The 27,895-nt window shown below is 37.1% G+C and overlaps 3 protein-coding genes across 4 annotated transcripts in view; 2 read left to right on the top strand and 1 right to left on the bottom strand.

Moving 5' to 3' along the window:
* Positions 1-1,209: 1,209 nt before the first annotated feature.
* Positions 1,210-11,131, bottom strand: LOC311296918 (nucleotidyltransferase MB21D2). The gene is made up of 2 exons (XM_084418911.1): positions 10,828-11,131; positions 1,210-3,362 (listed from the first exon to the last, which is right to left on the bottom strand). The coding sequence occupies exons 1-2, from the start codon at positions 11,060-11,062 to the stop codon at positions 2,098-2,100; spliced, it is 1,500 nt and encodes a 499-aa protein (XP_084275037.1). The 5' UTR covers positions 11,063-11,131; the 3' UTR covers positions 1,210-2,097.
* Positions 11,132-13,037: 1,906 nt separating this feature from the next.
* On the top strand, positions 13,038-19,901 carry parlb (presenilin associated, rhomboid-like b). The gene is made up of 10 exons (XM_084418395.1): positions 13,038-13,205; positions 14,023-14,239; positions 15,348-15,488; positions 15,718-15,766; positions 16,509-16,604; positions 17,000-17,149; positions 17,505-17,575; positions 17,664-17,765; positions 18,383-18,480; positions 19,411-19,901. The coding sequence occupies exons 1-10, from the start codon at positions 13,132-13,134 to the stop codon at positions 19,523-19,525; spliced, it is 1,113 nt and encodes a 370-aa protein (XP_084274521.1). The 5' UTR covers positions 13,038-13,131; the 3' UTR covers positions 19,526-19,901.
* A 1,334-nt stretch (positions 19,902-21,235) lies between these two features.
* The window catches only part of cldn15lb (claudin 15-like b), a 13,856-nt gene continuing 7,196 nt past the window's right edge, over positions 21,236-27,895 (top strand). Inside the window, exons 1-2 of one of the 2 annotated variants that reach the window (XM_084418393.1) lie at positions 21,236-21,351; positions 23,884-24,104. In XM_084418393.1, coding sequence (XP_084274519.1) covers positions 23,885-24,104 — 220 coding nt within the window. In that variant the 5' untranslated portion in view covers positions 21,236-21,351; position 23,884. Of the gene's footprint in view, positions 21,352-23,883; positions 24,105-27,439; positions 27,753-27,895 lie in introns of those variants that run through there. The other variant, XM_084418394.1, reaches the window with a different exon arrangement.

Below are 27,895 nucleotides of genomic sequence, written 5' to 3'. Positions count from 1 at the left end.
ATAAATTACAGTTTAACAATATATTCACATAGAAAATAGTTATTTTAAATTGTAATCATATTTCACTGTTTTTACTGTATTTTTGAACGAATAAATGCAACCTTGGTGAGACATTTCAAAAACAATTTTTTTTTAATAAATAAATATATATATATGTTTTTATTTTTTATTTTTTTAGGTGACTCTGGATATGCAAAACAGAATAATCAAGATCTTTCTCACACATGAGTATTTCTGTACAGCTTTATTTAGCAAACACAAGTTGAAAATGCAATGCAACACCGATCCAGAGCAGATATTTTATTTTGCTGAGGTGTCCATAAACCCGCCGGCAAATCAGAGATATTAATCAAGCATAAGTCTAAACAACATGTACATACAATTCTCATGGACATCAGTCTAACGACGACAGCTATAATACATCAACATGTTCTTTTTTGTTCTGATATGTCCTGATTCAGATATAAAGAGAAACACGCGGTCGGGGTTGAAAAAGAGTCTTTAGTCTCTTAATCGGATTAAAAACACCCCATTGGTTGATTTCAGTGATAAGGCATTACGATTGGTCCCTGTAGAGCTTCAAGATTGACGTTTGGTCTGTTATGATCGGTCCCTCCTACCAGTTACATGCAAAGATATGCATGTGTCAATAATTAAATGGGTGCACATCACATGATTGGTTGATGCTGCTGATAATCAGCTTGTCAGACTGGTCTAACTGGGAGAAGTGGCGGGGTTAATTACAGCAGTATGTACACAGTTACAACACATAATGATCAAAATACTCAAATTATTACAAAAACAAAAATTATTAATGCACCCATCATGTTTAGCAGCATATGTATATAAAAAAACAAACAAATAAAGTATTTAAGAGGTGAATCTCATGAAACCAATTCTCATTAATGCAATGCAAAAAATATATATTTCTATATCCTGATATTATTTGAAGTATGATTTTATTTTTAAATCACTGTATTACAGTAATGAGGATCTAATAAGAATAAAAAAAGGGGATTTAAAATGTGTTTAAAATGTCATGAATGAAAACCATCTTCATGCAAAATAAAAATGCGTATATTTTTGGGGTTGTAAAACGTTACCTGGACGTGTTTTCATGAGATTCACCCAAAGAGATTTTGCTTTAAAAGAAACAAACATCCATTATCACAGGGAGTGTGTTTCTGTGCAATTTTTTTCTTTTTTTTTGGAGTCTTAGTGTGCAGTTTGTGAGAGTAAAAGTTCAGCCAGTGTGTTTGTGAAAACGATATCTAAATGTCTAAAACAGTGTGTTTACAGTATAATGTTACAGTGTACTTACAAGTAAAGCGTATAAACACATTTAGTCTAATTGCACTTCTGAGTGGAGTTATGGGTTTCCTGTTTTCCACATGAGCCATGCACAAACCGTCCTCCCCCCACATCCTTCCATAAATCTCCCGTTCTCTCTCTCTCTCTCTCTCTCTCTCCTTCCCGTAAAAACTGGGCGTCTGTAACGGGTAGGAACAGATATGTGAACACGACTTCAACTGGCAGCAGTGAAACAGGATCATGTCCTTTTTTTAACATCATATTTAGAGTCTGAAGCGTTTAACATCTCTGTGCAAAACACACCATTTTCTGCTTCCGGAACTCATTAAAAACATAAAACAGTCAGCGTCCAATCAGATCAAGGGGTGTGGCTTTAGGATAATTTGTCATCTATGCAAAAGTGTGTGATGTCATCTGTAGGCAGCGACCAATCAGATCAGTGGGCGTGGCTTCAGAAGAATGTCACCAATGCAAAAGTGAGGTTGTCTGCAGTCAGTGACCAATCAGATCAGTGGGCGTGGCTTCAGAAGAATTTGTCACCGGTCATCTGCAGTCAGCATCCAATCAGATAAGTGGGTGTGGCTTCAGAAGAATCTCGCCAATGCAAAAGTGAGGTTGTCTGCAGTCAGTGACCAATCAGATTTGTGGGTGTGGCTTTAGAAGAATTGGGCACCGATGTGAAAGTGAGCCAATCAGATCAGTGGGTGTGGCTTCAGATGAATTTAACATCTATGCGAGGGTGACGTCATCTGTAGTCAACGTTCAATCAGATGTGTTGGCGTGGCTTCAGAAGAACTTATCATCAATGCGAAAGTGAGGCCGTGTGACGTCGTCCGGGTTGATGAAGACGGAGATGGACTTCCCAGGATTCTCTGTGACCAGTTGCTGGAGTTTCTTCGCGAGCCGGTCGTCCGGTTGCTGATCGCCGCCCGGGTCCGACAGCGGTGACGGCAGGTTCGAGCTTCCGCCGCGCCATTGAAGCTCAAGCGTGAGCCGCGAGGCCGCTTTAGCGTGTTCGATTGCGCTCCGCAAGTGCTCCACTGGGTCGGAGCGTACAGACGATAACTTGCGCGCATGTAGCATAGCCGTGTCGTCGCTGAGGTGCTCTAGCATGTTGCATTGAGGGATGAAGTAATTAGGGCAGGTCTTATTAACCAAGCAATGCTGCAAGTCGTCGATCAAACCTAGCAAGAAGTGCGCGGCATAGTCTTCCTGCGCCAGGTACGTGTGCGGCAGGCGATCGCAGGACCAAAGCATTAGCGAGCGCAGGTGGTACGGGCTGATGGCTTTGGGTCGAGACAGCAGCTTAATAATCAGAGCTTTACAAGCTTGGTACACCTGCATCAGACTCGCGGAAATGCACTTCTTCAGCTGCACCTCGCTGCGCGCAAACGACAAACGCCACTCGTTTTCCTTCTGGCCTGTGGAAGAGCACGCGGGCAGCAAATAAAACCCACTTATCACTTCCTCCTCTGTGATTTTCCCATCCCAAAAATGGTTTTCCATCAGCCAGCTTTGGGCCACCGCGGGCCAACCCTTGAACGAAACCACTGGTACCACGTCGTATAGCATCCGACTGCCTCCGACGCCCAAGATGATGGAGATAACCGTCGAGTTGCGCTCGACTTTCTCCACCCGAGGAACGCCACGCTGCGGCTTCTTCTGAATCTCAGCCAAAACCAAACTAATGGATTCGTAGAACCAATCGGCCACCAGCGTGGGCGAGAAAAAGTAGTTGGTTGCGCCGTTAACGTGGTCGACCACAGTGCAACAGTCCTTCCACTTGTTTATGGTGCCCTCGTCAAACAGTCGCAGGCTGAGCCAGGAGTGGCAGAGCGCCGAGTGACGCATGTCCAACGTGACCGGCTGGTTTCGGTCGTGGAGTTTGAGCGCGGGAACCAGCAACGTGAAGTCCATGTCGTAATCCGCTCCCCTCGCGTACACCGTCAAGTCGTCCAGATCCATGTCAACCACACCCTCCCTCACCCCGCCGGACAACAGCAGGTACTCATTGGCAACTGGAAGCTTCTGGTCCAACTTCTGCACCATGCCTGAAAACAGGAAATGACATCATTAGAGAGGGACGAATGTTGTCTTTGGCCCTGTCGCAAATGGAACCCTATCTTGCATCTCAATGTCCATACTATCCATCCTAAACAGTAGGGCTGGGTACTGACACAAATTTCTCGATTCGATTACTATTCACAAGCTTGCAATTCGATTAGATTTCGATTAGATTCAATATTGCTTATTTTGAATATCAGGTACAATATTCAATGGTTCAAATCTCTTAACTAATGCTGTAAACTATGGGAGTCAGTTGTAGCCTATGGGCTTCATTAGCCTACTATAATATTGAAGGTAAAAATTTACTGATTAGTATACAAACACTTAAATTACACTTTTATTTATTTTTATAATAATAAAGTGATATGAAATATAAACGTTTAAATGGTGGCTGTCAAAAAAACCTCCCAGATTTATTCAAACATGCATTAAAAATTGAAGAATATTAAAAATGATAATGAATATGTAATATGGTGCATATATTTAGCAAAATGCTCCTCTCTAGAGTTAATTTTTCTATCTGACTGACGAGTTTATGGTCACTGGATATGGTTTTTCTGAGGTAAATATGACGTTACATGACATTGTTTACAAGCTGTTTTACTGACGTCTTTCCACGGTTGAAACACTGAGCGACTCCATGTCACATGATACGGATTTCGATAAATCTTTTAACACACTTTCAGACGCTCATTCATGTTTATTCTGCACTGTAACTGGTGTTATTAAGGCAGAAGAGAAGATCATGTGAGCCAGAGCGATCTCACGCCACAACGGTATTTATGTTTTTGAATTTCGTAAGAAAATGGACGTAATTTGAAATCTGAGACTTTGTTTCATATCAATAGTAACAAAGCACAAAGATTATTGTGATTTATTGTATGGGATGCGCGCTACAATGTTCCATTCATTCATCAGCTGAAAACAGGATGACTAATCGATTCTTGGGATTTAAGAATCGATATCGGTTCGTAAAAATGAGAATCGATTAAAATCGAAAAAGTGATTTTTTTTTTACCCAGCCCTACTAAACAGTATGTGACACTAGAATAAGTGTGTCTTAAAGCATAGTTGAAAAGAGTATGCCAGAAGTCCCCGGATGATTTCAGTGGATCTTCGAAGTGTGGATCCAAAAGCGCAATGGCGTGTGGGTTATATTAGCTGCTATAGTGAGCACCACTATAACAGCTAATATTACCCACAATCCATTGCGCTTTGGAGGAAGAACTACAAACACGAGTAAAAAGTGTTTATGTCATTAGTTTTCTGATTGTACAGGCAAACATAAGTGTTTGTGAAAACGACGTCTGAAATAGTTTCTAATATAGTACAAGTTGGAAGTTTGATGGAAACCTTTACTTCTTCCACTTCCACATCATAAATGAAAATATGGTAAAAAAAACTTTAGATATAAAATAAAAAAGAAAACTTTATTACAGCTGATCTTTCTGGGCGCTTTCTTAGTTCTTCAATATTTTGGAGGTGAATTAAATCTGTGTTCAATCAGTGTAATTTTTGTGCCATTAACATAAATATGACAAAATAAGTCTATTAAAGTCAATTAATTACATTTAAATTAATGCAAAGAAGATTATAAATTTCACCTTTAGAGTAGTGGTTTTGCACATGGATGCACTTTGGCGTTACGAGTGTTGGAATAGTTTCTGTGCTGTAAACAGTTGTTATGTTGCACAATTACAGTAATTCTGACGAGACGTGAGCGCAGCATTAGAGGGAATGAAGGGCATTGCCTAATGGGACAAACTTCATAATAAAGCATGATAAAAAAAGGTTAATCTTTAATCACAAGATCAACAGAGCAAAGGCGATCGTGTCCATAAAAACGATTCCAACACAAACACAATAAACATTCCCGACCAGATGCTAGAAACAGACTCCTAAAGAAAAAAACAATAATCCCCGGTGTCAATAATGACGTCACACCTGAGCTCAACCCCATGAACCAGCGAGTGACTCGAGGGCATTAAAATCTGCCGTCGGCAGCAGAAGCAACTCTAGAGAATCTCAGAAAAACGAAAACAAGTTAGTGACTCTGCATGAGTGTGTTTATTTTGGGCCCTGCACATCTGTCACACTCCTCCGGTGAGGCCAGAGTCAGCGAGTTCAACACTCAGCAAAACACATTCAGCCATTAATTTTATCACGTTTTCGACAACCAATTCAAGTGCAGTAAACTCAGCTAAACGTTAAAACATTTTTTGAAGGGGTCAAGACATCTTTTTTTATTATTATCTTAATATGTTCCTTTGAGGTTCACTTATAATTTTGCACACACAAAAAAACATCTATATGGAAAAATGTGGAATTATTTTCAAATCTGTCTGAAATGATCTGTTTTTAAAGCGCGGCTCCTTTAAGGCTTGTCAGTAAACGCCCACAGTTATGATTGGCTAACGTCACTGCATAGGAAACAGTATCAACACACTATGGAAGCTTGTTTCCGCCACTGAATAATAAATAAATAATAATAATTGCGACTTTTTATCTCACAATTCGGACTTTTTTTCTCACTATTGCGATATATCAAGTCAGAATTGTGGGAAATAAAGTCGCAATTCTGAGAAATAAAGTCGCAATTGCGAGATATAAAGTCAGAATTGCATGATATAAAGTCGCAATTGCGTGTTATAAAGTCAGAATTGTGAGAAACTATTCGAGGTAAAAAAAATTTTTTACAAAAGTATTTTCTTTCCTTAGAATTGGACTTTATATCTCACAATTGAGAGTTTATATCTCACAATTCTGAGAAAAGATGTCAGAATTGCGAGATATAAACTCGCAATTATGTGTTATAAAGTCAGAATTGCGTGATATAAAGTCGCAATTGCGAGAAAAAAAGTCAGAATTCTGACTTTATAACACGCAATTGCGACTTTATTTCACGCAATTCTGACTTTATATCTTGCAATTCTGACTTTATAACACACAATTGCGACTTTATTTCACGCAATTCTGACTTTATAACACGCAATTGCGACTATTTCACGCAATTCTGACTTTATAACACAATTGCGACTTTATTTCACGCAATTCTGACTTTATAACACGCAATTGCGACTATTTCACGCAATTCTGACTAACACGCAATTGCGACTTTATTTCACGCAATTCTGACTTTATATCTCGCAATTCTGAGAAACACCATTAAACACCATTAAAATATTTTAACACCATTAAAATAAACCATCCACTTGTTTCTGACACTGGGATCTTCTGAAGTCTGTAAAGAGACTCAAACCAGCTGTTTCACCTGGACGAATGTTCTTTCACGCTTCCATTTGTCCTGTTGTCGGCAGACTCAAGCGTGTGGAGTACTCGTCAGAAACTGAACACACGTCTGTATACTGTATCAGTGTAGACAGCGCCAGTGATTATTCACCTTATTTTTAACGGAAATACGGACGCAGCCAGTTGACGGTATTTTGTGCGAGACTTCCGGTAAGGCACTTCCGGTCACTGGCGAGCGTTGTTCGTAACAACAAACTCATCGTTATGGGTTCGAGGAAGACCGGGATTGTTTGTGCAGTTAGAGGTTGTCATAATAACTGGCACAAAAGAAAGATTTACTTGGAGCAGGAGTGTTTTAATCATCGAATTATTGACATTTTAATAATCAGGCGCCCTATACGACCGGCGACACACTGGCTGCGTGGCGTTTCTGTTGCGTGGTGTTTTCTATGTCTTTGCACACCAGAAACGTCTCTGACGAGGCGTTGCTGCTGCTAGGTGACATGATAAGCCTCATTGGTGATATATTCGACATATGGGGAGAGAGTTGTGGAAGGCACTTAATGTTAAACATAAATATATAGCAGCAAAGACAACGTTGGCAGTATTGACGGCAAAATAGGCTACAGAATATTTCGTTCTGTATTGACAGGTGCAATATTTGAAAATCGATAATATATATATATTTTTTTACATTTAGGCTATATCTGCATTTATGTCAAAACCTAAATTCAAACATCAAAATGTCATTAATATGTATTCATATCAAAATGACATACAAACATATTTTCCTATTCTATTTTGCCTGGAAACGCTTCCGAAACGCTTCCAAAACGCTTGCGTGTCGCGTGAAAAATAGGCATCGATTCTATTTCTAGCATGCACGCGTTTTCCCTGAGACGCGCGCGTCACGCAGGCAGTGTGCAAGCTCTAAATAACCGGTTAACATGGGAGCCGAAATAACGGACACGCCACGCAGCCCATTTGAAGAAACGACCGTATGTTTGTTCTTTTCATTTCGTGAACACAAGACCTACAGAAGACCACCCGATACCAGAAAAGTGGCTGGGCTACGAAGTCTGAATAAAAACTCCAAGGAGAAACAAAATCATTATAGTAACGTACCCATGTATAAAATCTAGTCATCATGGCATGATCATCATGGCATTTATTTTGTATGATTTATAATTATTTATAGCCATCTATGATCTACTTATTGCTATCATGTGCTTTGGTTGCATTCTGATGACATTATTAATACATTTGACATGACAAAATAGCCTACCTCCATAGATATATTAACTTAGTCCAGCGTTGGCTCGACCGTGTTTAGGGCGGTGCTGAAGGCGCCGGCGAAGTTTTGGCAATCTGTCATCTAGATGCATGAGTGTTTTCAACCAGGTCCAGAACCCGACCTGGGTGAGGCGGGGCTTTAGTTCTTTGTTGTATTCATCTGCTACGGCATGTGTAACATTTTTCTGTCAACTCTGCATAATCCTTCGCAATCGATATCGTTAGTTAGCCCAGAGAAGCGAGGAAACGGAAGTGCCGCACAAAAACCGGAAACTGGACCCATATTTACTTCCGCGTTCGAAAATAAGGTGAATAATGGCTTCTGTTTGCTTTTCTGACGCGACATCCAGTGTAGACAAATGTCAGCCGTTAAGCGATTGAACCCCCATGTGGGCGGGGCCTATGTCACCAGTGGGCAGGGCCTATGCCACCAGTGGGCGGGGCCTATGCCACCAGTGGGTGCAGCCTATGTCACCAGTGGGCGGGGTCTATAGTGCAATGATGTAAAACTATTCGTCAACGTCATATGCAAAAGCATTTTCCCGTGTGACGTCACAGATCCCGCAATATCAAAACGAGCTGTTTTTGGAGCTTGATTAAATAAATGCTTTGTTTATAATGAAGAGGATGTTTTTAAAGGCAGGGTAGGCAATTTTCGGAGCGACTAGCAATAGCAAGTTCACTTTGATAGCATGAGATCCCATCTTCCCTTCAAAACGTCTCCAAAGCCACGCCTCCTTCAAAACACATGAACGCGTACAAACAAAAGCGCCATGAGAGACGGCATCAAACTACCTAATTTCTCAAGGCACATAACATTATAATAATAATGAAGATAAACAACTTAAAGAGCTCCGACCTGTACCACCTGACTAGTGCAGATTCATTTCAGCAATGATAGTGTTGCCATTGAAACGCATAAATTCGAGTCACGGGTTTCTATCTCTTCCAGATTACAGTAGTTATGGTGTGAACGCAGCATAAACTCGCTGTTTTGGTTCAGGAGGAACTGTAAAAGGCGGTTGCCGTTTCGTTTGCGCTGCTCTGTGACTGACGTCTGTCTAATTCTGCATATCATGAAACGCTCTGATGATGTGTGATGTCTGCGCGAGCAGGTGTGCGGAGGTATGGAAACACATGTAGGAAATCGTATGGAATGATTGGACGAAGATTTTACGGTCCAACGCCTTCCTCGGATGATATACTGTCAACCAAAAATGATTCAGACACCAGATTTTGGGATTTTTTATATTTTTTTACTAGTGTGTGCAGGACGCTATAGTTTATTAATGTAAGTGAAGATAGCAAAATAAATTAAACTCTGACATATTATACCCAATAACTCTTCATACAGTGACTACCAGTAAAATCTAGGAAAATTTGGGACAAAAAATGATTCCGACACTTTGAGCTGATCATGTTTTGCTGAAGTGTTTCTTCTTTTATTCCTAATGCTCTTTTTACACACAGACTGAACAAAATGAAGCATTGCTTGGTCACTGGTTGAGCTAAACTGGTATTATCTAATTGTGTAGTTAAATTTAACAGCTGACAGATATTCAACATAATTCATCTGTGAGACAGTCTAACAGAAGGACGGACAAAACCAGTGACATATCAACTGATTTGTCATATTGTATTACCATTCTCTAAACTATAGCAAATAAACTCTGATAATGTGAGAAATGTTGAAGGTGTCTGAATAAATTCTGCTTTGACTGTATACATATAAATACATTTAGACCGCTTAACTGAGCGATTGCTATCAGGGTGAGAAGAGACTTTCAAACAGCATGACAAAAGAAAAAAAGTTTCTGGAACTTACAAGATGTTTTAATGGTACAAAGACCTCGTATATGACAAAACATGGAGGCAAATTAGATTTCTCATGCACAAAAAAAGTGCACACTGTCAGTTTTGATTTGACCCTCTCCAGTCTGTGTGTTCTGCATGCGAGCGCACGGCTGAGTAAACATGCGTGAGACGGAGAGCCAGCAGAAGTTGAGCTCTGCTTCACTGCATCGCTCCAGGCTCCTGGGTGGCTCGCCACTGCCGAGCTTCTGCTCACCGCCTCCGAGAACTCCACTCTTAAATAAACACCGCTTTCTTTAAAGCTCGGATTAAACCGCATCTGTTTAGAAGAGCTTTTGATGATTTGATTTGTTGATTTTATGTTTGATCGGTGTGTGTCTATCTTTTTGCATAGCTTTGCATTTTACTGATTTACTTTTATGTTGTACGGCGTCCTTGAGTGCCTTTAAAGGCGCATATAAATAAAAGGTATTATTATTATTATTATTATTACTAATTTGGTGCTACTTATCCCTGCTAGGCTGGTTGAAGATTTAAATTTTTCACATTTGCTTTACCTCACCATGTCTTGCATTGTTTTTCTTTTACAATAATCAAGCGTAAAGCAATAGTTTACCCAGAATGAAAATTCTGTCCTCATTTACTCGTTCAAAGTGGATATTTAGAGAATAACGACTTAAATTTTAGTCTGTTCATCACACACTCAATCTAAATGTGCATTTTTTGTTCATTCTGAAGATTATCTGACCTTCCACTTTCAATAAAAGGAGAAGGAGAAGCGTGGATATTGTGCTCAACATCTCCCTTTATGTTCCACAAGAGAAAGAAATTGTCATTTCTGGCTGAACTGTTCCTTTAACAGCAAGCAGATTACCCGATTTTGACAGGTCATACAATGAAGCATATGAATAATAATAACAGTGCAAACATGAGGGTGTTGAATCTGCAAACACACACACACACACATCCCCACTGCTCAACACAAACTGAAGCGCGTGACAAAGAGAAACAGATGCAGTGGGGAAGCAAAATCGCACTTTCCCTTTGAATGCATGTCTCGTTATACTGCATGCGCGAAGCATTGCTCTTTCTCACCGAGCATGGAGAAGATGAAGTCCTTGGCCGTGTGGATCTCGAGCGCGCGCTGGTCGTCATACTCCCGCTGCTCGTGTTTGCTGAATTCCCCGATCAGTCGGTTGAGCTCCTCGATCCTAGTACCGGACCGGAAGTCCAGCTCGGGGGGGTTCGGGACGTGTTTGGTGCTGCTCGGGGTGGCGGTGGGGCTGTTGCCAGCAGAACCAGCCCGGCTGGAGAGCCCAGGCGCCGCCATGTTCGCGAGGAGACGGTGAATCGCACCGGAGCGCACGCGCTGTACTGGGCGAGCACCGGAGGGCGTGAGTGATGATGATGATGATGATGATGCGCACCGGACGGGATTTATTTTTTTCCGTTGTTTTTTTATTATTATTATTAAATGCTTGAAGAAAAGAAACGAAAAAAAAAAAAAAAACCGGAAAAAATAAATCCCGTCCGGTGCGCATCATCATATCATCATCATCATAATCATCATCATCACTCACGCCCTCCGGTGCTGTTTTTTTTTTTTTTTTTTTTTTAATATAGATTTTATTATTATTATTATTAAATGCTTGAAGAAAAGAAACGAAGAAAAAACAACAACTTTAACAACAATTATCGTCATTGTCATAACATAATACAACAATAGTCAAGTCAAGTCACTTAACAATATAGATCGTTTCAAAGCAGCTTTACTGTGATAATAGGAGATTACAGTAACAGAGATTGTCTTGGCTTTACAGCAGCTCTAGAATAATGTTATTGTCCAGATAAAGTTAACTTAAATTAAGGCAAATAAAATGCAAATGCTGCCAAATATCTGCAAATCTGCCAATAAATAATTAAAAGAACAAATAAACAAGCACTGCCAAAAAAAATTAATACAATTAACAAATCTGCAAATTATTTACATTAATAAAAAATGGAAGAAAAAAAGACAAACCCTGCCAAAATAATACCGGTAAATGAATAAAAACTAAGTTGCAAGCATGCAAAAAATAATTAAATTAATAAATAAACTAACTCTGCCATAAAGAGGGGAAATTAAACAAATCTGCATACCTGCAAACAAACAAATAAATAGATCAAATAAAAACAAATGCGCAAACCCTTGCTAAAAGTAATAAATTAATACAGTTAAACAAGCAATTAAATTACAATTAAAATACACAAATGTGCAAGCATGCAAATACATGTATTAATTGATCAACTCTGACAAAAATAATAAACTAATAGAAATAAAAATAAAAACAAATGTGCAAACCATGGCCTAATAACATATGAATTCAAATAAACAAATAGATTTGGACATTTGGTAACACTTTATTTTACAGTGTCCTTGTTACATATATTACATACTATAGTAATAACAGTAAATTATGCATAATTACATGCAACTAACCCTCAACCAAACCCTAAACCTATAGTAAGTACATTAATATTACTCAGTACTTAAATATGTAATTACACTGTAACAATGACACCTTAAAATAAAGTGCAACCGGACATTTTTACACACTCATCTCACTGGGGAAAAAGTGTCCCAATTTACCTTTATTCAAGATTATTTATTTTTTTATTTTAAAATAGGGCCTACACAACATTCTCTATCTACACAGGTTGAGTGTGTGTTGGCAAGAAGTAGCCTGGCTTATTTTCTCTGCTTATAACAATTTTTATTTTATTGTTGAGATTATGAAAGTACTGTTTTTGATGTGGGACTCGGGGTCGAAAGAGAAGGACGACAGATTAAAACTGCTAACTCTATGTGGCCAGTTTCATCTCCATACGTGTAAAATCACTGATTCTAAGCCCAATTTTAGGCTTTTTTGTGTTGATTTAAAGTTATTCTATGACTCTCTTTGTTCATCAGCACAAGAAAGCCTCTAAAACTGCTCGGTTGTTTACAACAATTATGGTTTCATTTCATTAAGTCATTAAATTATTTCCTCCTGATTTTCTGAAGATGATCATTTTAAATTATTTCTTCCCATGTTATTTATTTCTATTTATTTGTATTCATGTGTTGTATGTTTAATTTCTATTGCTTTAAATGTTTTATAAATTATTTTTTTAGTAGACTATCTCTTACTGTATGTACTTTACTTCCTTGCTTTACCTTGAGTTTCTTATTCTATTTTGTGTGTGTGATACATGTATCCACTGTGATCTCTGTTCAATTAAAATAAAATAAAAATAAAAAAGTTGGATCGCGTGTGTCAGTGACCGTCCTCCTCCAGCAGAGGTCACTGTGGGTGTGGTCTCTGAACCGGAAGTGGAAGCTGCAAATGCGGAAGCAGCAGTGAGTGGATCGCAGCAGTGATGATGGCGGTGAGGGGTTCAGTGTTTAAATGGGTTACAGGGGACATCAGCAAAACACACTACCTGACGAACAGGTAACAAACACTCCTTTGACTCTGTGTGTGTGTTTACTGAGCGCCTCAGATCCTCTGTTTTATCCCACGGCATGAGCTTTAGTGGTTTTAATCAGATCATGCGATAAAGCTTGAGCCTAAAGTATTCAAATATTCTAACGGAATTAATTTAATAATAAACACTGCATAATTATGAACTTGTGTTTAACGTTAGTTCTGTCATGGCATTTGTATGTAAACAATGCGTTGTGATTTATTTAATAACACATGAAATAAAAATGGACATTATGTCACTATAACTTGCTTCAGAAACCAATGTGAGGCAAAAGTTTGTGTTTACATAATATATGGGTTTTTAATGTGTATAATTATTTTGTATTTATAAACACACGTATGCATGTATATATTTAAGAATATTTACATGTATTATACTGAGTATATATTTATACATAATTTATATTATTTATATGAATATACATATTTTATATATAAATAAAAAAAAAAATCTTAAATATATATACATATGTGTGTATTTATATATTCAAAATAATTATACACAGTACACACACACATATTATGTAAACACAAACTTTTATTTTGGATGTGAAAATCGTTGCCCAGCACCAAAAATAAATAAATAATAATAATAACATATAACATTACTGATATATATATATACTAGTCTATCACAAAACTGAAAAAAATGAATACATAAAAAAAATGTAAAAATTCCCCTCATGGCTATTTGTTTTTATGTTTCCCACATTTCACCCACTGACAAATCAAATCACTATAAATGCATTAATGCTATATTTTATCATGGTTGTGCTCCACATAGATTCACGCTCCAGACGCAGCAGAGGTGTGGCTTCCGCAAGGTAGCAAAGAAGGGGGAGCCGAAGAAGGGCGTGGCGGAAGAAGCAGAGACGAATGAAATCCTACAGAAGAAGGACGTGGCTCCGCCCCCAGACCTGCCCACCCCACACACACCACGTACACACACACCCAGCAGGTCATTCGGCAGACTGGTCAAACCATTTGTCTTCACCATAGGGGTAGGTATATCTTCTGACACATAATGGATCTCGTTCATTAAAACATTCATAAACAAAATCCTGCATTAATCGTTCCTAAAAATCCATTTGTATTTGGTCTGGATTCTGATCTGGTTTATGCAGTTATTTAATCTAGATTCTGATCTGGTTTATGCAGTTAGTTAATCTAGATTCTGATCTGGTTTATGCAGTTAGTTAATCTAGATTCTGATCTGGTTTATGCAGTTATTTAATCTGGATTCTGATCTGGTTTATGCAGTTAGTTAATCTGGATTCTGATCTGGTTTGTGCAGTTAGTTAATCTAGATTCTGATCTGGTTTATGCAGTTATTTAATCTGGATTCTGATCTGGTTTATGCAGTTAGTTAATCTGGATTCTGATCTGGTTTATGCAGTTAGTTAATCTGGATACTGATCTGGTTTATGCAGTTATTTAATTTGGATTCTGATCTAGTTTATGCAGTTAGTTAATCTGGATTCTGATCTGGTTTATGCAGTTAGTTAATCTGGATTCTGATCTGGTTTATGCAGTTAGTTAATCTGGATACTGATCTGGTTTATGCAGTTAGTTAATCTGGATTCTGATCTGGTTTGTGCAGTTATTTAATCTGGATTCTGATCTGGTTTATGCAGTTAGTTAATCTGGATTCTGATCTGGTTTATGCAGTTAGTTAATCTGGATACTGATCTAGTTTATGCAGTTAGTTAATCTGGATTCTGATCTGGTTTGTGCAGTTATTTAATCTGGATTCTGATCTGGTTTATGCAGTTATTTAATTTGGATTCTGATCTAGTTTATGCAGTTAGTTAATCTGGATTCTGATCTGGTTTATGCAGTTAGTTAATCTGGATTCTGATCTGGTTTGTGCAGTTATTTAATCTGGATTCTGATCTGGTTTATCCAGGTGTTTAATCTGGATTATATTATTATACTTTAATTATTCAGTTCATTGTGACAGGTGATGTATGAAGGCGTTTAAATGCCATTTACATTGAATTGCGTGAGAAAAATGTCCAATATGTGTGAATTATAATCTTTTGCTTTGTTGAATTATTATTATTCATTTTCTTTGCTCTATGTAAGAATATCGTAATAACTCCAGCTCAGTTTACAGGTTGTTCATTCGGCGGAGCAGCAATATGGCAGTACGAAAGTTTAAAATCTCGTGTACAGAGTTACTTTGACGATGTCAGAGCGGATTGGCTGGAGAAGATACGGCCTCAGAAACAAGGAGATTTACGCAAACAGGTGTGTGTGTGTGTATGCATGTTTAATGGAAACAGATGTGTGTGTGTGTGTGTGTGTGTATGCATGTTTAATGGAAATGTATGTTTTCTTCTGTGTGTGTGTGTATGCATGTTTAATGGAAACAGATGTGTGTGTGTGTGTGTGTGTGTGTGTATGCATGTTTAATGGAAATGTATGTTTTCTTCTGTGTGTGTGTTTAATGAACATGTTGTTCTCTGGTATTCTGCAGGTGAATCAGTGGTGGAACAGTTTAAGTGAAGGACAGAAAACAGTCACAGGTCAGACACAATGAATGATGCAAACCATTCACTTTACACAGATGAGCGGTTTAGATTGTGAAGACAGTGTGTTTAATAAAGTGTTATTATTTCATTAAATAAACAGATGCTGTCTATCTATTTCTCTGTTATCTCAGAACCTCTCTCTCTCTCTCTCTCTCTCTCTCTCTCTCTCGTTCTCTCTCTCTTTCATTCTTGGTTTCAAGTTTTGGGGAAAAAAAAGAGAAAAAAACGTGTTAACTTTGTTATTGGAAAAGGAAAAATGGCTATTTATCTGACAAGAAAGGAAAAAATAGAAGGTGAAGTTGGTCAGGATGTAGTACAAGATTTTAAGAGTTTAATAAAAGTAAGAATTAAAATAGATTTTTTATTTTATAAAATTATGAAGAATATAGAGGAATTGGAAAATATATGGAATTATAAAGAAAAGTTGTGCTTTGTTAGAGATGGTGAATTAATTTTTGCTAAATGTCTTGAGTAAAGTGTATGTTTATTAATTGTTTTTAAATTATTTAATAATGTGTTATAAAAATACCTCTCTCTCTCTCTCGCCCTCCCTCCCTCTCTCTCCCTCCCTCCCTCCCTCTCTCTCCCTCCCTCCCTCTCTCTCTCTCTCTCTCGCCCTCCCTCTCTCTCCCTCCCTCCCTCCCTCTCTCTCTTTCTCTCGCTCTCCATCCCTCTCTCTCTCTCCATCCCTCTCTCTCTCTCTCTCTCCATCTCTCTCTCTCTCTCTCTCTCTCAGGCATCATTGCAGCGAATGCGTTGGTGTTTTGTTGTTGGAGAGTCCCATCTCTGCAGCGCTTCATGCTCAAGTACTTCACATCTAACCCCGCAGCCAGTGCGTGAAGTCGTCTGTTTATCTTTCATAATATATGGATTTCAACAATAAATCTCTTTCAGGGTCACTCCTGTTTGCACTGCATCAAAATGTGGAATTTTGTGTTGGATTGGAAAATAGATTATGCTCTGATTTACACTTTACTGTACAATCTTGGTTTAAGGTGTCTTTGGTCCCCTGATTTCTGATCTGGTTTATGCAGTTATTTAATCTGGATTCTGATCCAGTTTATGCAATAGTTTAATCTGGATTCTGATCTGGTTTACGTAGTTATTAAATCTGATTCCTGATCTGGTTTACGCAGTAATTTAATCTGGATTGTGCTCTATTCTGGTTTATACAGTTATTTAATCTGTTTATACAATTATTTAATCTGGATTCTGATCTGGTTTCAGAGGCGCTGTGTTGGCCCATGCTGCTGTCTACATTCAGTCACTATTCTTTCTTTCACCTGGCGGCCAACATGTACGTGCTGTGGAGTTTCTCTTCAAGCATCATCAACATGATGGGCAAAGAGCAGTTTGTAGCAGTCTACCTGTCCGCAGGTGTGTGTGTGTGTGTGTGTGTGTGTGTGTGAGTGAGTGAGTGAGTGAGAGTTCTCAGTCAAAAACCATCCTACTCTCTATAAAACTTCTGTGTTATTGGACTGGACTTCACTAGAATGCTCTTTTATGAAGTTATTTCACTTAAGGACTTATTTAGTAAGATTATGCCTGAAAAGGTTTTGGATTTTTTATATGATATGTTAAAAAAAAACATGGATGGATGGATGTATTTTTGTCATTTAATTTTTGCCATGAAAATAGCCTTAGATGCTGACATGGCACTAAATAAAACAATCTTATTATTATTATTGTTTTGTTATGTTAAATGTGATATGTTATATGTTTATCTCCTCAGGTGTGATTTCTACATTTGTCAGTTACATGAGTAAAACAGCGATGGGTCGGTTTGGTCCATCACTGGGGGCGGTGAGTGTATTTCCTGATGAAACATTTCAAGTATTCATCAGCATTCATATGCATGTCATAAACAAACCGTTGTGTTGTGTTGTGTCAGTCAGGGGCCATCATGACCGTCCTAGCAGCGGTTTGCACCAAAATGCCTGAAGCCAAGCTGGCCATCATCTTCCTCCCAATGTACACCTTCACCGCCGGAAACGTGAGTGTGTGTGTGTGTGTGTGTGTGTGTGTGTGTGTGTGTGTGTGTGTGTGTGTGTGTGTAAGAGCCAAGGTTATCATAGTTGTGCTTTTTTAAAGTAGTTTTTATTTTAGTATCGTGCTCAAATTTCCTATAAATTTCAGTTTAGTTTTTGGTAGTTTCAATAATGGTTTGTTAGTTTTAGTTTAGTTTTTATTTTGTGAACACATTTCTATTTAGTTTTTATATATTTAGTTTTAGTTTTTGCAATTATAGTTTAGCAGAGTTAACAGAACACTTCCACTTTCCATGATTATTATGATTATTCCTTTTATGGTTATTTCTATTATTAATCCTTTCAAACATTATTCTTGTATTGATCAATTTATGCTTTTTGTCTATTGCATCTTTATTACTTACGAAAACGATTATTTATTTTTGCTAATTATTATTTTATTTCAGTTAGTTTTCCAGTTACTGTTTCATTTAGTTTCAGTTTTTGTTGAAATTTCTATTTTATTTCAGTTTACAAAAATGTTTTTTGACCAATAGTTTTGGTCTTAGTTTCAGTTTAATAACCTAAGCAAGAGTTGTATTTCTCAGTGATGATGGTACTGTCATGATCTTCTCCTCCACAGGCACTGAAGGCCATCGTGGCCTTGGATGCCACAGGCTTGATTCTGAGATGGCGTTTCTTCGATCACGCAGCTCATTTAGGTGGAGCTTTATTCGGCATGTGAGTAACACGTCACTGTCTAGCTGGGGCTATTGCTGCCGTTTATAGCGTTACAGCAAATTGCAGTTTTGTTATTATTGTTAAGTAAATCTAAGTCAATTGTTTTCATTATTTGAAATAAAGCTAAAATAAAATAGAAATATTAGATAAAGAACAGTTTCAGATTTGAATTTACTTTGGATTTTTAAACTGGTTTATGTAGTTATTTAATCTGGATTCAAAACTGTTTTATACTCAGTTTAATCTGGATTCATAACTGGTTTATGCAATTTTTTAATATAGATTCTGATCTGGTTTATGCAGTTATTAAACCTGGATTCTAATCTGGGTTATTTATTAATAAAAAAAAAAAAAATAAAAAAAAATTTAAATAACGATCAAATACAATATGAATATTTGATGAAAAAGGTTTCACATTGTAATTACTTTTGGATTTTAAACTGGTTTATGTAATCTGGATTCTGATCTGGTTTATGCAGTTATTTAATCTGGATTCTGATCTGGTTTATCCAGGTTTATCCAGTTGAAAATGATAAATGCTGTCTTTGCAATAGAATAAAGTTAAAGTACAAAAATTTCAAAAAATTCAAATAAAAAGTATATAATAAATATATATAAAAAATAAAACGACAAAAGCACATCTCAAAGTTACAAAATTTTTTACTAAAATTAAAAGAAAGATAAAAGCTAATTCAAAATATTAATACTATATAGTATATAATACTATTTAGCATTTAAATAATATTAAAAAAATACTGGCAAATTGCTTGTATGTACTGAAATCTGAGACCCTCCCCTTAAAAGAAGTGTTGCATTTCAGGTGTGAACAGTGATGTGTTCTAGTTGACCACTTGATGGCTCTTAACTTGTAAATGTGCAAAGACACATGTGTGTTCTGTCTCTGTGCTTAACATGTCTCTCTTTCTCTAGCTGGTACATACTTTATGGTCACGAGCTCATCTGGAAGAACCGAGAGCCGCTGGTGAAGTTGTGGCACGACTTCAGAACGGGAGGACCGGGAGCTGGCGGCAACGGCTCGATTTAGAGCACTGCATTGTGGGTAGACACTGAGCAGGTGACCTGAAGAGGCAAACAAGTTTGAGAAATGGACACGCATGTTTATTCCGTGTGAGAGAGAGTTTGTAAAGGCGAGGTCTGTTTTCAGTTGTCACTGAGTCACGGTAGTATTGCGGTGATGTCATTATGCCCCGCCCCCTTGTTTAAATTTGAATCCAGGTAGCTCCACCCACTTTTCCAAAAAATGCAAATTATCTTGGAGGGGGCGGAGCCTCTTAGCTCTAAGGTCGTGCGTATTTCAATGACATTGAAGCGGCCCACTCAACAACACCATGTACAGAAATTTTAATGTTTAAAATAGTCTGTAATTGTCATTTAACAAATAAAATGATTATTTAAAATTCCATTTTCACTGTCATCAGAAATTCACCAGGTTCGAGTGTTTGTTTTATTTGCTGTAAGTGTGTAATGTGTTCTACTTAAGTTTTGTTTATTTTCTGTGTTTCAGATGAGACTTTGGTCCCTGTTAAATGTGAATGATTAACCAGGTTTCTCTATAACACACACACCTGTGCTATACATCTCAATACACACACACACACACACACAGTAGAAACGGTTTCAGTGTTGTTTTCTCGAATCGGTCAAAGTTCAATAACAGTCATGGTATCATAATGGCTCATGAACAATGAGTCTGTTTTCCACTTCCTCGTGTTTTATGAAGTCACTGTATCGCTCGTCTCTTCCCGTTTCCCAGTTATCGCTCGTTAACTTCCGTCACATCGTCCTGATCGTTCACATCCCCGAATCACGTCACTCTTTCTGTTGTTGTCAGGGTTTTTATTTAATCAATTACACTGTTTGAGTGAGGGAATGTGACTTTGGGGTTAAATATGATCCATGAGAAATATAATGAAAATAATATATTTCGCAAAAAGAAAAAGCCTAATTAGTAAAATAAGGCTTTGTTTGACTTTTTCCATTCAATGAAATTATATAGACCACTGTTCAAAAGATTTATATTTTTTTGTGTGAAAGAATAATGACTTTTTATTTATTTATGCATTTAATAGATCAAAAGTGTCAGTAAAGACATTTATAATGTTACAAAATATGCTATTTCAAATAAATGTTTTTTTTTTTAAACTTTCTATTCATCAAAGAATCCGGGAAAATAAAATGTATCAGTTTCCACAGAAATATGATAATAATGAGCACTGATAATAATCATAAATGTTTATTGAGCATCAAATCATATTATTCTGATTTCTGAAGGATCATGTGACACTGAAGACTGGAGTAATGATGCTGAACATTCAGCTTTGATCACTGGAATAAATTACATTTTAACATTATATTCACATAGAAAACAGTCAATTTGAATTTTAATAATATTTCACTGTTTTTACTGTATTTTTGATCAAATAAATGGTGAGCATAAGACACTTCCTTCAACAACATTACACAATTTCACCAACTATAGTGTACTTTCTAATTGAATTCTCAAGCACTTGAGTGGAAAACCCCTCCTGCTGTGTCTGTTCACCATTGATGATGATGTAAATGTGTGTGTGTGAAATCCCTGAATTATCAGTGTCCCTGAATTTAGAGATTAGAGTCATCATCAAAAGAACGCCTGTCTGTCTCCCTTTCCCCCAGTTTTCTATTTTGGGGAGGGTTTGCTTTTTCAGGGTTATTGACCTAAAGCCAATATTAACAGAGTGACACTCGGCCCATCACTGCTGCCTTACATATAGACTGACAACTGCGTTCAAGAGCCACAATTTCAGAAGAAACGTAACAAGCTAATTATTATTGTTTACTAGGTCACATAGTCCACTCAGAGCCTAACAGGTGCGTACAAATCTTAATTTTCATCATAATAATGATCAGTAGAAGATTCTGACTGTTATATGTATGTATATACAGTACCAGTCAAAAGTTTGGAAACATTACTATTTTTAATGCTTTTGAAAGAAGTCTCTTATGCTCATCAAAAAAAAAACAGTAATATTATGAAATATTATTACAATTTAAAATAATGGTTCTCTTTTTTAATATATTTTAAAATGTAATTTATTTTTGTGATGCAAAGCTGAATTTTCATCAGCAAGTACTCCAGTCTTTGGTGTCTTATGATCCTTCAGAAATCATTCTAATATGATGATTTGATACTCAGTTATTATCAATGTTGGAAACAGTTGTGCTGTTTAATATATATTTTTGGAATACTTTTTTCAGGATTCATTGATGAGTAAAACGTTAACAGCATTTATTCATAAAAACAGCATTTATTAAAAATAAAAGCATTTCTAACAATATAAATCGTTACCATCACCTTTTATCAATTTAACGCATCCTTGTTGAATTAAAGTACTAATTTCTTTAAAAAAAATAGTTATTGTTCCCAAACTTTTGAACGATATTGTTACAAAAGATTTCTATTCTAAATAAATACAGTTCTTTTTAACTTTTTATTCATCAAATAATCCTGAAAAAAGTATCTCAGGTTATAAAAAAAATATTAAGCAGCACAACTGTTTCCAACATTGATCATAAATCATCATATTAGAATGATTTCTGAAGGATCATAAGACACCAAAGACTGCAGTACTTGCTGATGAAAATTCAGCTTTGCATCACAAAAATAAATTACATTTTAAAGTATATTAAAAAAGAGAACCATTATTTTAAATTGTAATAATATTTCATAATATTACTGTTTTTTTTTGTTTGTTTTTTTGTTTTTAACTGCAGGCTTGATGAGCATAAGAGACTTCTTTCAAAAGCATTAAAAATAGTAATGTTTCCAAACTTTTGACTGGTACTGTATGTCACTTCCAATTAATAAAGACCATACATTTACAGTGAAATCGAGGTTATTTCATATGATTATGGATTATACGTACTCTGTGTAACATAACTGAATTGAAAGTTCTGGGACGTTTTCATCGAAAAGCTTTATATCATGTTCCTAACATAGTTAACTAACGCTAAAACCATTAAAACATTTATCTGCATGAAATAACCAAACAAATAAATTTAAAAAAATTATATTTTAGCGATTTTTTTTTTTGCAATGGATTTTTTTGGAGCGCAACAATTTCTCTATTATATTTGCTTGAAATAACATTTAACTGAAATAAAATAAAAAATAAACTTATTTTATTTCAGCCGGTTTAACTTGATGTACCAAAACTGCATAGAATAGCATCTTAATGACACTAAAATAACACTATTATGAATGAATAGTTAATTTTATGGATGATTATTAGCAAAAAGCACCACGATTTGCCTTTATTTCACAAGAGTTTGAAGTCCAGCGTTTGACCAGTCATGAGTAGAACTGAATCTGAACGTTCTTTAATGCTATTGATAATTCTATTTATCATAAATAAATCTATTTATCCATGAAACGGAACCCTGAAACACGTTACTGAGATGTTAACAGATATGAATGTGTTGCATTCGTCATTTTGAATAATGGGAAAGTGCTGAAGACGTTGTGTGTAATATCTAATTGTGATGGATGTCTGGGGCTTCAGGAACACTTACGTCACATTTCTTCATATTAAGGCGAGACACTATAGCATGCACCAAACCTCACTATTTTTTACTGAGGGTTTGTTCATCTATAATTTGCCTGACTTATATAACAACATGGTGAAATGTTGTTTGTTTTTTCTGTTGACAGTATTTTCTAATAAAATAACGAGATATCCTAATGAAAAATGACTAATATGTCACCTAAACGAAACAAGAATATTGATGTCCGATGTTCAGATTTCAGTTCTCAAGATGTATGCAAATTAATGCATTAGAAAATGCCTCATTTGCATATTTAAACACTTAATCTTGTACTGTCCTAATGCACTGTGATCAAGCAACTGAGGAAGTATGTTGATATCTATAGTTAAAATGTGTATCCTATTCACCTGTGGCGTCTTGCCTTAAAAATAAGGTTTCCAAATATGTGTTCTGGTGCTTCAAAGACCAATATACTGATCTGAAGAAGCATCAAGAGCCCTATATAGCCCCAAAAAACACGTTTTTGCTGAACCTATCCATTGAAGAACCTTCGTTTTACGAGTGTACGCGTGCTTATCTGTCCAAACTGAGTGAGTTTGTGCCTGTTAGTTTGACTTCAGATGACGCAAACTCTGAATCAACACGCGCCAGTGCTGTACTTCTCCAGATGTCATAATCAAGTGTTCATTACTTCAGTGAGCTCATTGTTTCCGCATTACACTGTTTAAATTAATTGCTTTTTCGCTAACTGTGATTAGTGTATGTACATTCCTGAAACGCTTTCCTCTGATAACAGACTCTAAACTGTAATGTGGACTGTAAAGCTGCTTTGAAATGATGTGTGTTCCTGTGTTTCAGGATGGCATCGATGGTCTTCCAGCTGATCGGGTTGTTTCTGGGCCTCGTCGGCTGGTGTTTGGAGTCCAGCTGCACGAACTCGGCGGTGTGGAAGAGACGCAGTGAGGCAGAAGCGGTCTTGACCTCCAGCTCGTACTTCGAAGGACTGTGGATGTCGTGTGCGTCGAACTCTCTCGGAGCCATTCACTGCCAGAGGTTCAAGACCGTCCTGGGCCTTGCAGGTGAGCTAACCCTCGTCTCCATGTCCACACTACCCATCCTGAACACACTGTGAGCTTAAAGGGTTAGTTCACCCAAAAATGAAAATTCTGTCAGTAATTACTCACCCTCATGTTGTTCCAACCATGTAAGTCTTTCGTTCATCTTCGGAACACAAATTAAGATATTTTTGATGAAATCTGACAGAATTTTGACTCCTCCATAGGCTTCCAGTGTGACCGAAACTCACCGGCCCAGAATAGTTATTAAAACATCGTTAAAATAGTCCAAGTAACTACAGTGGCACTACATTAAGTTTATCATGCGACGAGAATACTTTTTGTGCGCAAAAACAAACAAAAATAACGACTTTATTCCACTTTTCATTTCCTTCTCTCTGGGCCTCGTAGTGTTTTTGCGCTGCGCGTCTGTGTTGCACGTCATCACGCAACACACACATGACCGGCGTCGGCCAATAGTGAGCCTACGTGGTGACGTGTAACACAGACGCGCTGCGCAAAAACACTACGCGAACCAACTAGAGGTCGAGAGAGAAGGTAATGAATAGTGGAATAAAGTCGTTATTTTTGTTTGTTTTTGCGCACAAAAAGTATTCTCGTCGCTTGATATACTTAAGATTGAGCCACTGGAGTCACTTGGACTATATTAACGATCTCTTTAATAACTTTTCTGGGCCAGCAAGTTTCGGTCACACTGGAAGCCTATGGATGAGTGAAACATGGCTCAGATTTCATCAAAAATATCTTAATTTGTGTTCCGAAGATGAACGAAGGTCTTACGCGGTTGGAACAACATGAGGGAGAGTAATTACTGACAGAATTTTAATTTTTGGGTGAACTATCCCTTTAAGGGGTTAGAAGATTCTGTCAGTAATCACTCTCCCTCATGTTGTTCCAACCCCGTCAGACTTTCGTTCATCTTCAGGACACAAATGAAGATATTTCTGATGAAATCTGAGAGCTGGCTCACTCCTCCATAGGCTTCTCTGTTAGTGAAACTTGCCGGCCCAGAAAAGTTAGTAAAGACAATGTTTAAAATAGTCCAAGTGACTACAGCGGCTCAACCTTCAGTTTATCAAGCGACGAGAATACTTTTTGTTCGCACAAAAACACACACAAATAACGACTTTATTCACGTAGTGTAATCTGGGTTGTACGTCCGAACGGAGGCTCGCTATTGGCCGACGCTGGTCATGTGTGTGATGCGTGTGATGCTGGCCAATAGGGAACCTACGTTCTCTAAAACAAAAGAAGGCTTTGTTAAACAAAAGTCTTACAGGGCTGGAACAACATGAGGGAGAGTAATTACTGACAGAATCCTCATTTTTGGGTGAACTAACCCCTTTAAAAATAAGTGTGTCCCAAAGCATAGCATGTTAAAGAGTGTGCCAGAAGTCCCTGAATGGTCTGCAATTTCCGGTGGATTCTCGAAGTGTGGATCCATGCTCACTATAACAGCTAATATTACCCACAATCCACTGCGCTTTGGCGGAAGAACTACAAACATGAGTAAAAAGTGTAAAAACTACAAAAATGGCGGATATGTGCGACTGACGGTGAGAGGTTTAGATAAAGGTTTGAGTGACTAATCAAAGTTTAACCTGATTAAAAAATATTGATTTAATGTTATCCGTGTCATATTTCATCTGCAATAACAATGTGGACTTTTATAAAGCTCCGTTTGGCCAATAACTTTAAAATGCATCGTAATGCATGAATATGAGGAGAGTCTCTGCGTGAAAGGGAATGAATTTAAATGAAATTTGGAGGATTTTATCTTTGACATGATGATTGACAGGCCAGTTTACGGTGATAGGATGATTGACAGGCCAGTTTACTGTGACAGGATGATTGACAGGCCAGTTTACTGTGACAGGATGATTGACAGGCCAGTTTACTGTGATAGGATGATTGACAGGCCAGTTTACTGTGATAGGATGCGACAGAGAGCATCTGTTAAAGACACAATTGTATGACGTGTCACATGATATTGTGTCCCAAAGCTTGTCTGCTCTTCTGTTACACACTCAAAAGTACATATTTTTAGTGTGTAGTATAAGTAGGCGGACTGAGATGCGGGCTTGTGTGGCCTTCGCTCGCGTTACACCACACTGATGTTGGTTTCAGCGATACGGTATCATGACGGGTTTACTGCAACGCTGTGACTCAATCCTGTGACAAAACCAGGTTAAGCTAGTCATAAAAACTCATAAAACACTCACACACACCTTTCCTTTAGAATATTGCACATGTAGTTTTCTACAGACGTGCTTCAAACTTGTGCTTGACTTATTTCAAATGAAAGGTTACAGACATTAACAGTGAGAAGAAAATATATAAAACAAAACCAGAGGGGGTATACGGACATCATACGAGAATGAGTTATGCTGCACAGATCAATACAATATTACATTTTGTCAATATGAAAAATTAGACAGACTCTAGGATATTATATGTTTTAGGAAGGGGAATTTACTTAAATAATATATATAAATACATAGTGTTATTGGTGGTAACTATTAAAAAAATTAATTATAGCTGAAATAAACAAAAAATTGTTCATGAAATATTTAAACTTAAAAACTTAGAAGATAAAAAAAATTCTTAAAATTAAAACTTCTAACCTAGAGAAGGTTATAATGTTTAAAACTAACAAAAAGTTATTTACCCTCAAATATTAGAACCTAAAAAAGGTTATTAAAGTTAAAACTAAAGCTGAAATAAATCAATACTAAATTAAAATATTAAAAAGAAAAATGGCAAAGGTCCACTTACTAAAATGTGAGCTGATATTAATATTAATGTTCTTAAACTTACAGAAAGTTATTTAACCTAAAAACGTACAACCTATAAAATAAAATAAAAGGTTCTAAGGACCTGAAAAAGAGAAAGAAATAGAAATATTGCCTCGGCAAGGAACTGAAATTAGTTTGTTGAAGTATTAAAATTACTAAAACTAAAGAGGAAATAAATAAAAAAAGACTATTAAAAGAATATTAGAAAAACTGGCAAAGGTCCATTACAAAACTAATACAATTACAGCTGAAAAAATTAAAACGAGCTAATTCCAAATATGAATGAATACTATAATAGTACATAAATAATAGTAAACCAACACTGATATCTAAATGAAGTACAAACTGATCCGTAAGGCTTACACACACCAGACCCCCAGTGTCACCTCAGGAAAGGTCAGAGGCCTCAGAACTCAAACTTTTCCATCATAAGTCACATGTCACTTCCTATATTGACTTCCTTTGTCTTCATGGTGTTATCTAGTAAAAGCAATATAGGAGGGACCTGAGTTTATGGTTTTATGACTGTGATCATGAATCTATAACACACTGACACACTCAAACACACTCTCACCCTTGGACGGCGCTGGGATCGGTGTGTTTAGTCTTTCCGCTGGTGTGGTTGTGTTGGATTTGATCATGTCGACTGGGATTCAGCTGTTGGGCTTCTTGATGTGTTTGTTGGGCTGGTTGCTCTCCTTCATGTCGTTGATGAACGATTCGTGGCGTTCGTCAACGTTTGCGGACCAGCTGATCACGTCTGTGTGGTACGATCAGAACCTGTGGCAGTCGTGTGCCGAGGGAAGCACCGGCGTCAGAAACTGCAAGCAGTTTGAGTCCATGCTCTCTCTCTCTGGTAACACACTCCTCATACACACACACACACACACATACAAGAGTTTGTGTTGTTCATATTGCTTGAAAAAAGAAAAGTGTTGTGTTGGGTTGATACAAGCACAGGTCATGTTTCACCACAAAATCAAAAGGAAAAATTGGAAA

This window comes from Rutilus rutilus (assembly GCF_951802725.1).
Source record: "Rutilus rutilus genome assembly, chromosome: 9".
Lineage (NCBI taxonomy): Eukaryota > Metazoa > Chordata > Actinopteri > Cypriniformes > Leuciscidae > Rutilus > Rutilus rutilus.
This window is presented reverse-complemented; position numbering and strand designations above follow the sequence as displayed.

Bases quoted from the DNA above. Each gene is read 5' to 3' on its own strand.
- parlb (XM_084418395.1), top strand. From the start codon at position 13,132: ATGATGGCGGTGAGGGGTTCAGTGTTTAAATGGGTTACAGGGGACATC. The intron at 14,240-15,347 runs GTAGGTATATCT...ACTCCAGCTCAG, and splicing joins CATTTGTCTTCACCATAGGG to TTTACAGGTTGTTCATTCGG. The intron at 17,576-17,663 runs GTGAGTGTATTT...GTGTTGTGTCAG, and splicing joins TTGGTCCATCACTGGGGGCG to TCAGGGGCCATCATGACCGT.
- LOC311296918 (XM_084418911.1), bottom strand. From the start codon at position 11,062: ATGGCGGCGCCTGGGCTCTCCAGCCGGGCTGGTTCTGCTGGCAACAGC. The intron at 3,363-10,827 runs GTGAGAAAGAGC...TCCTGTTTTCAG, and splicing joins CTTCATCTTCTCCATGCTCG to GCATGGTGCAGAAGTTGGAC.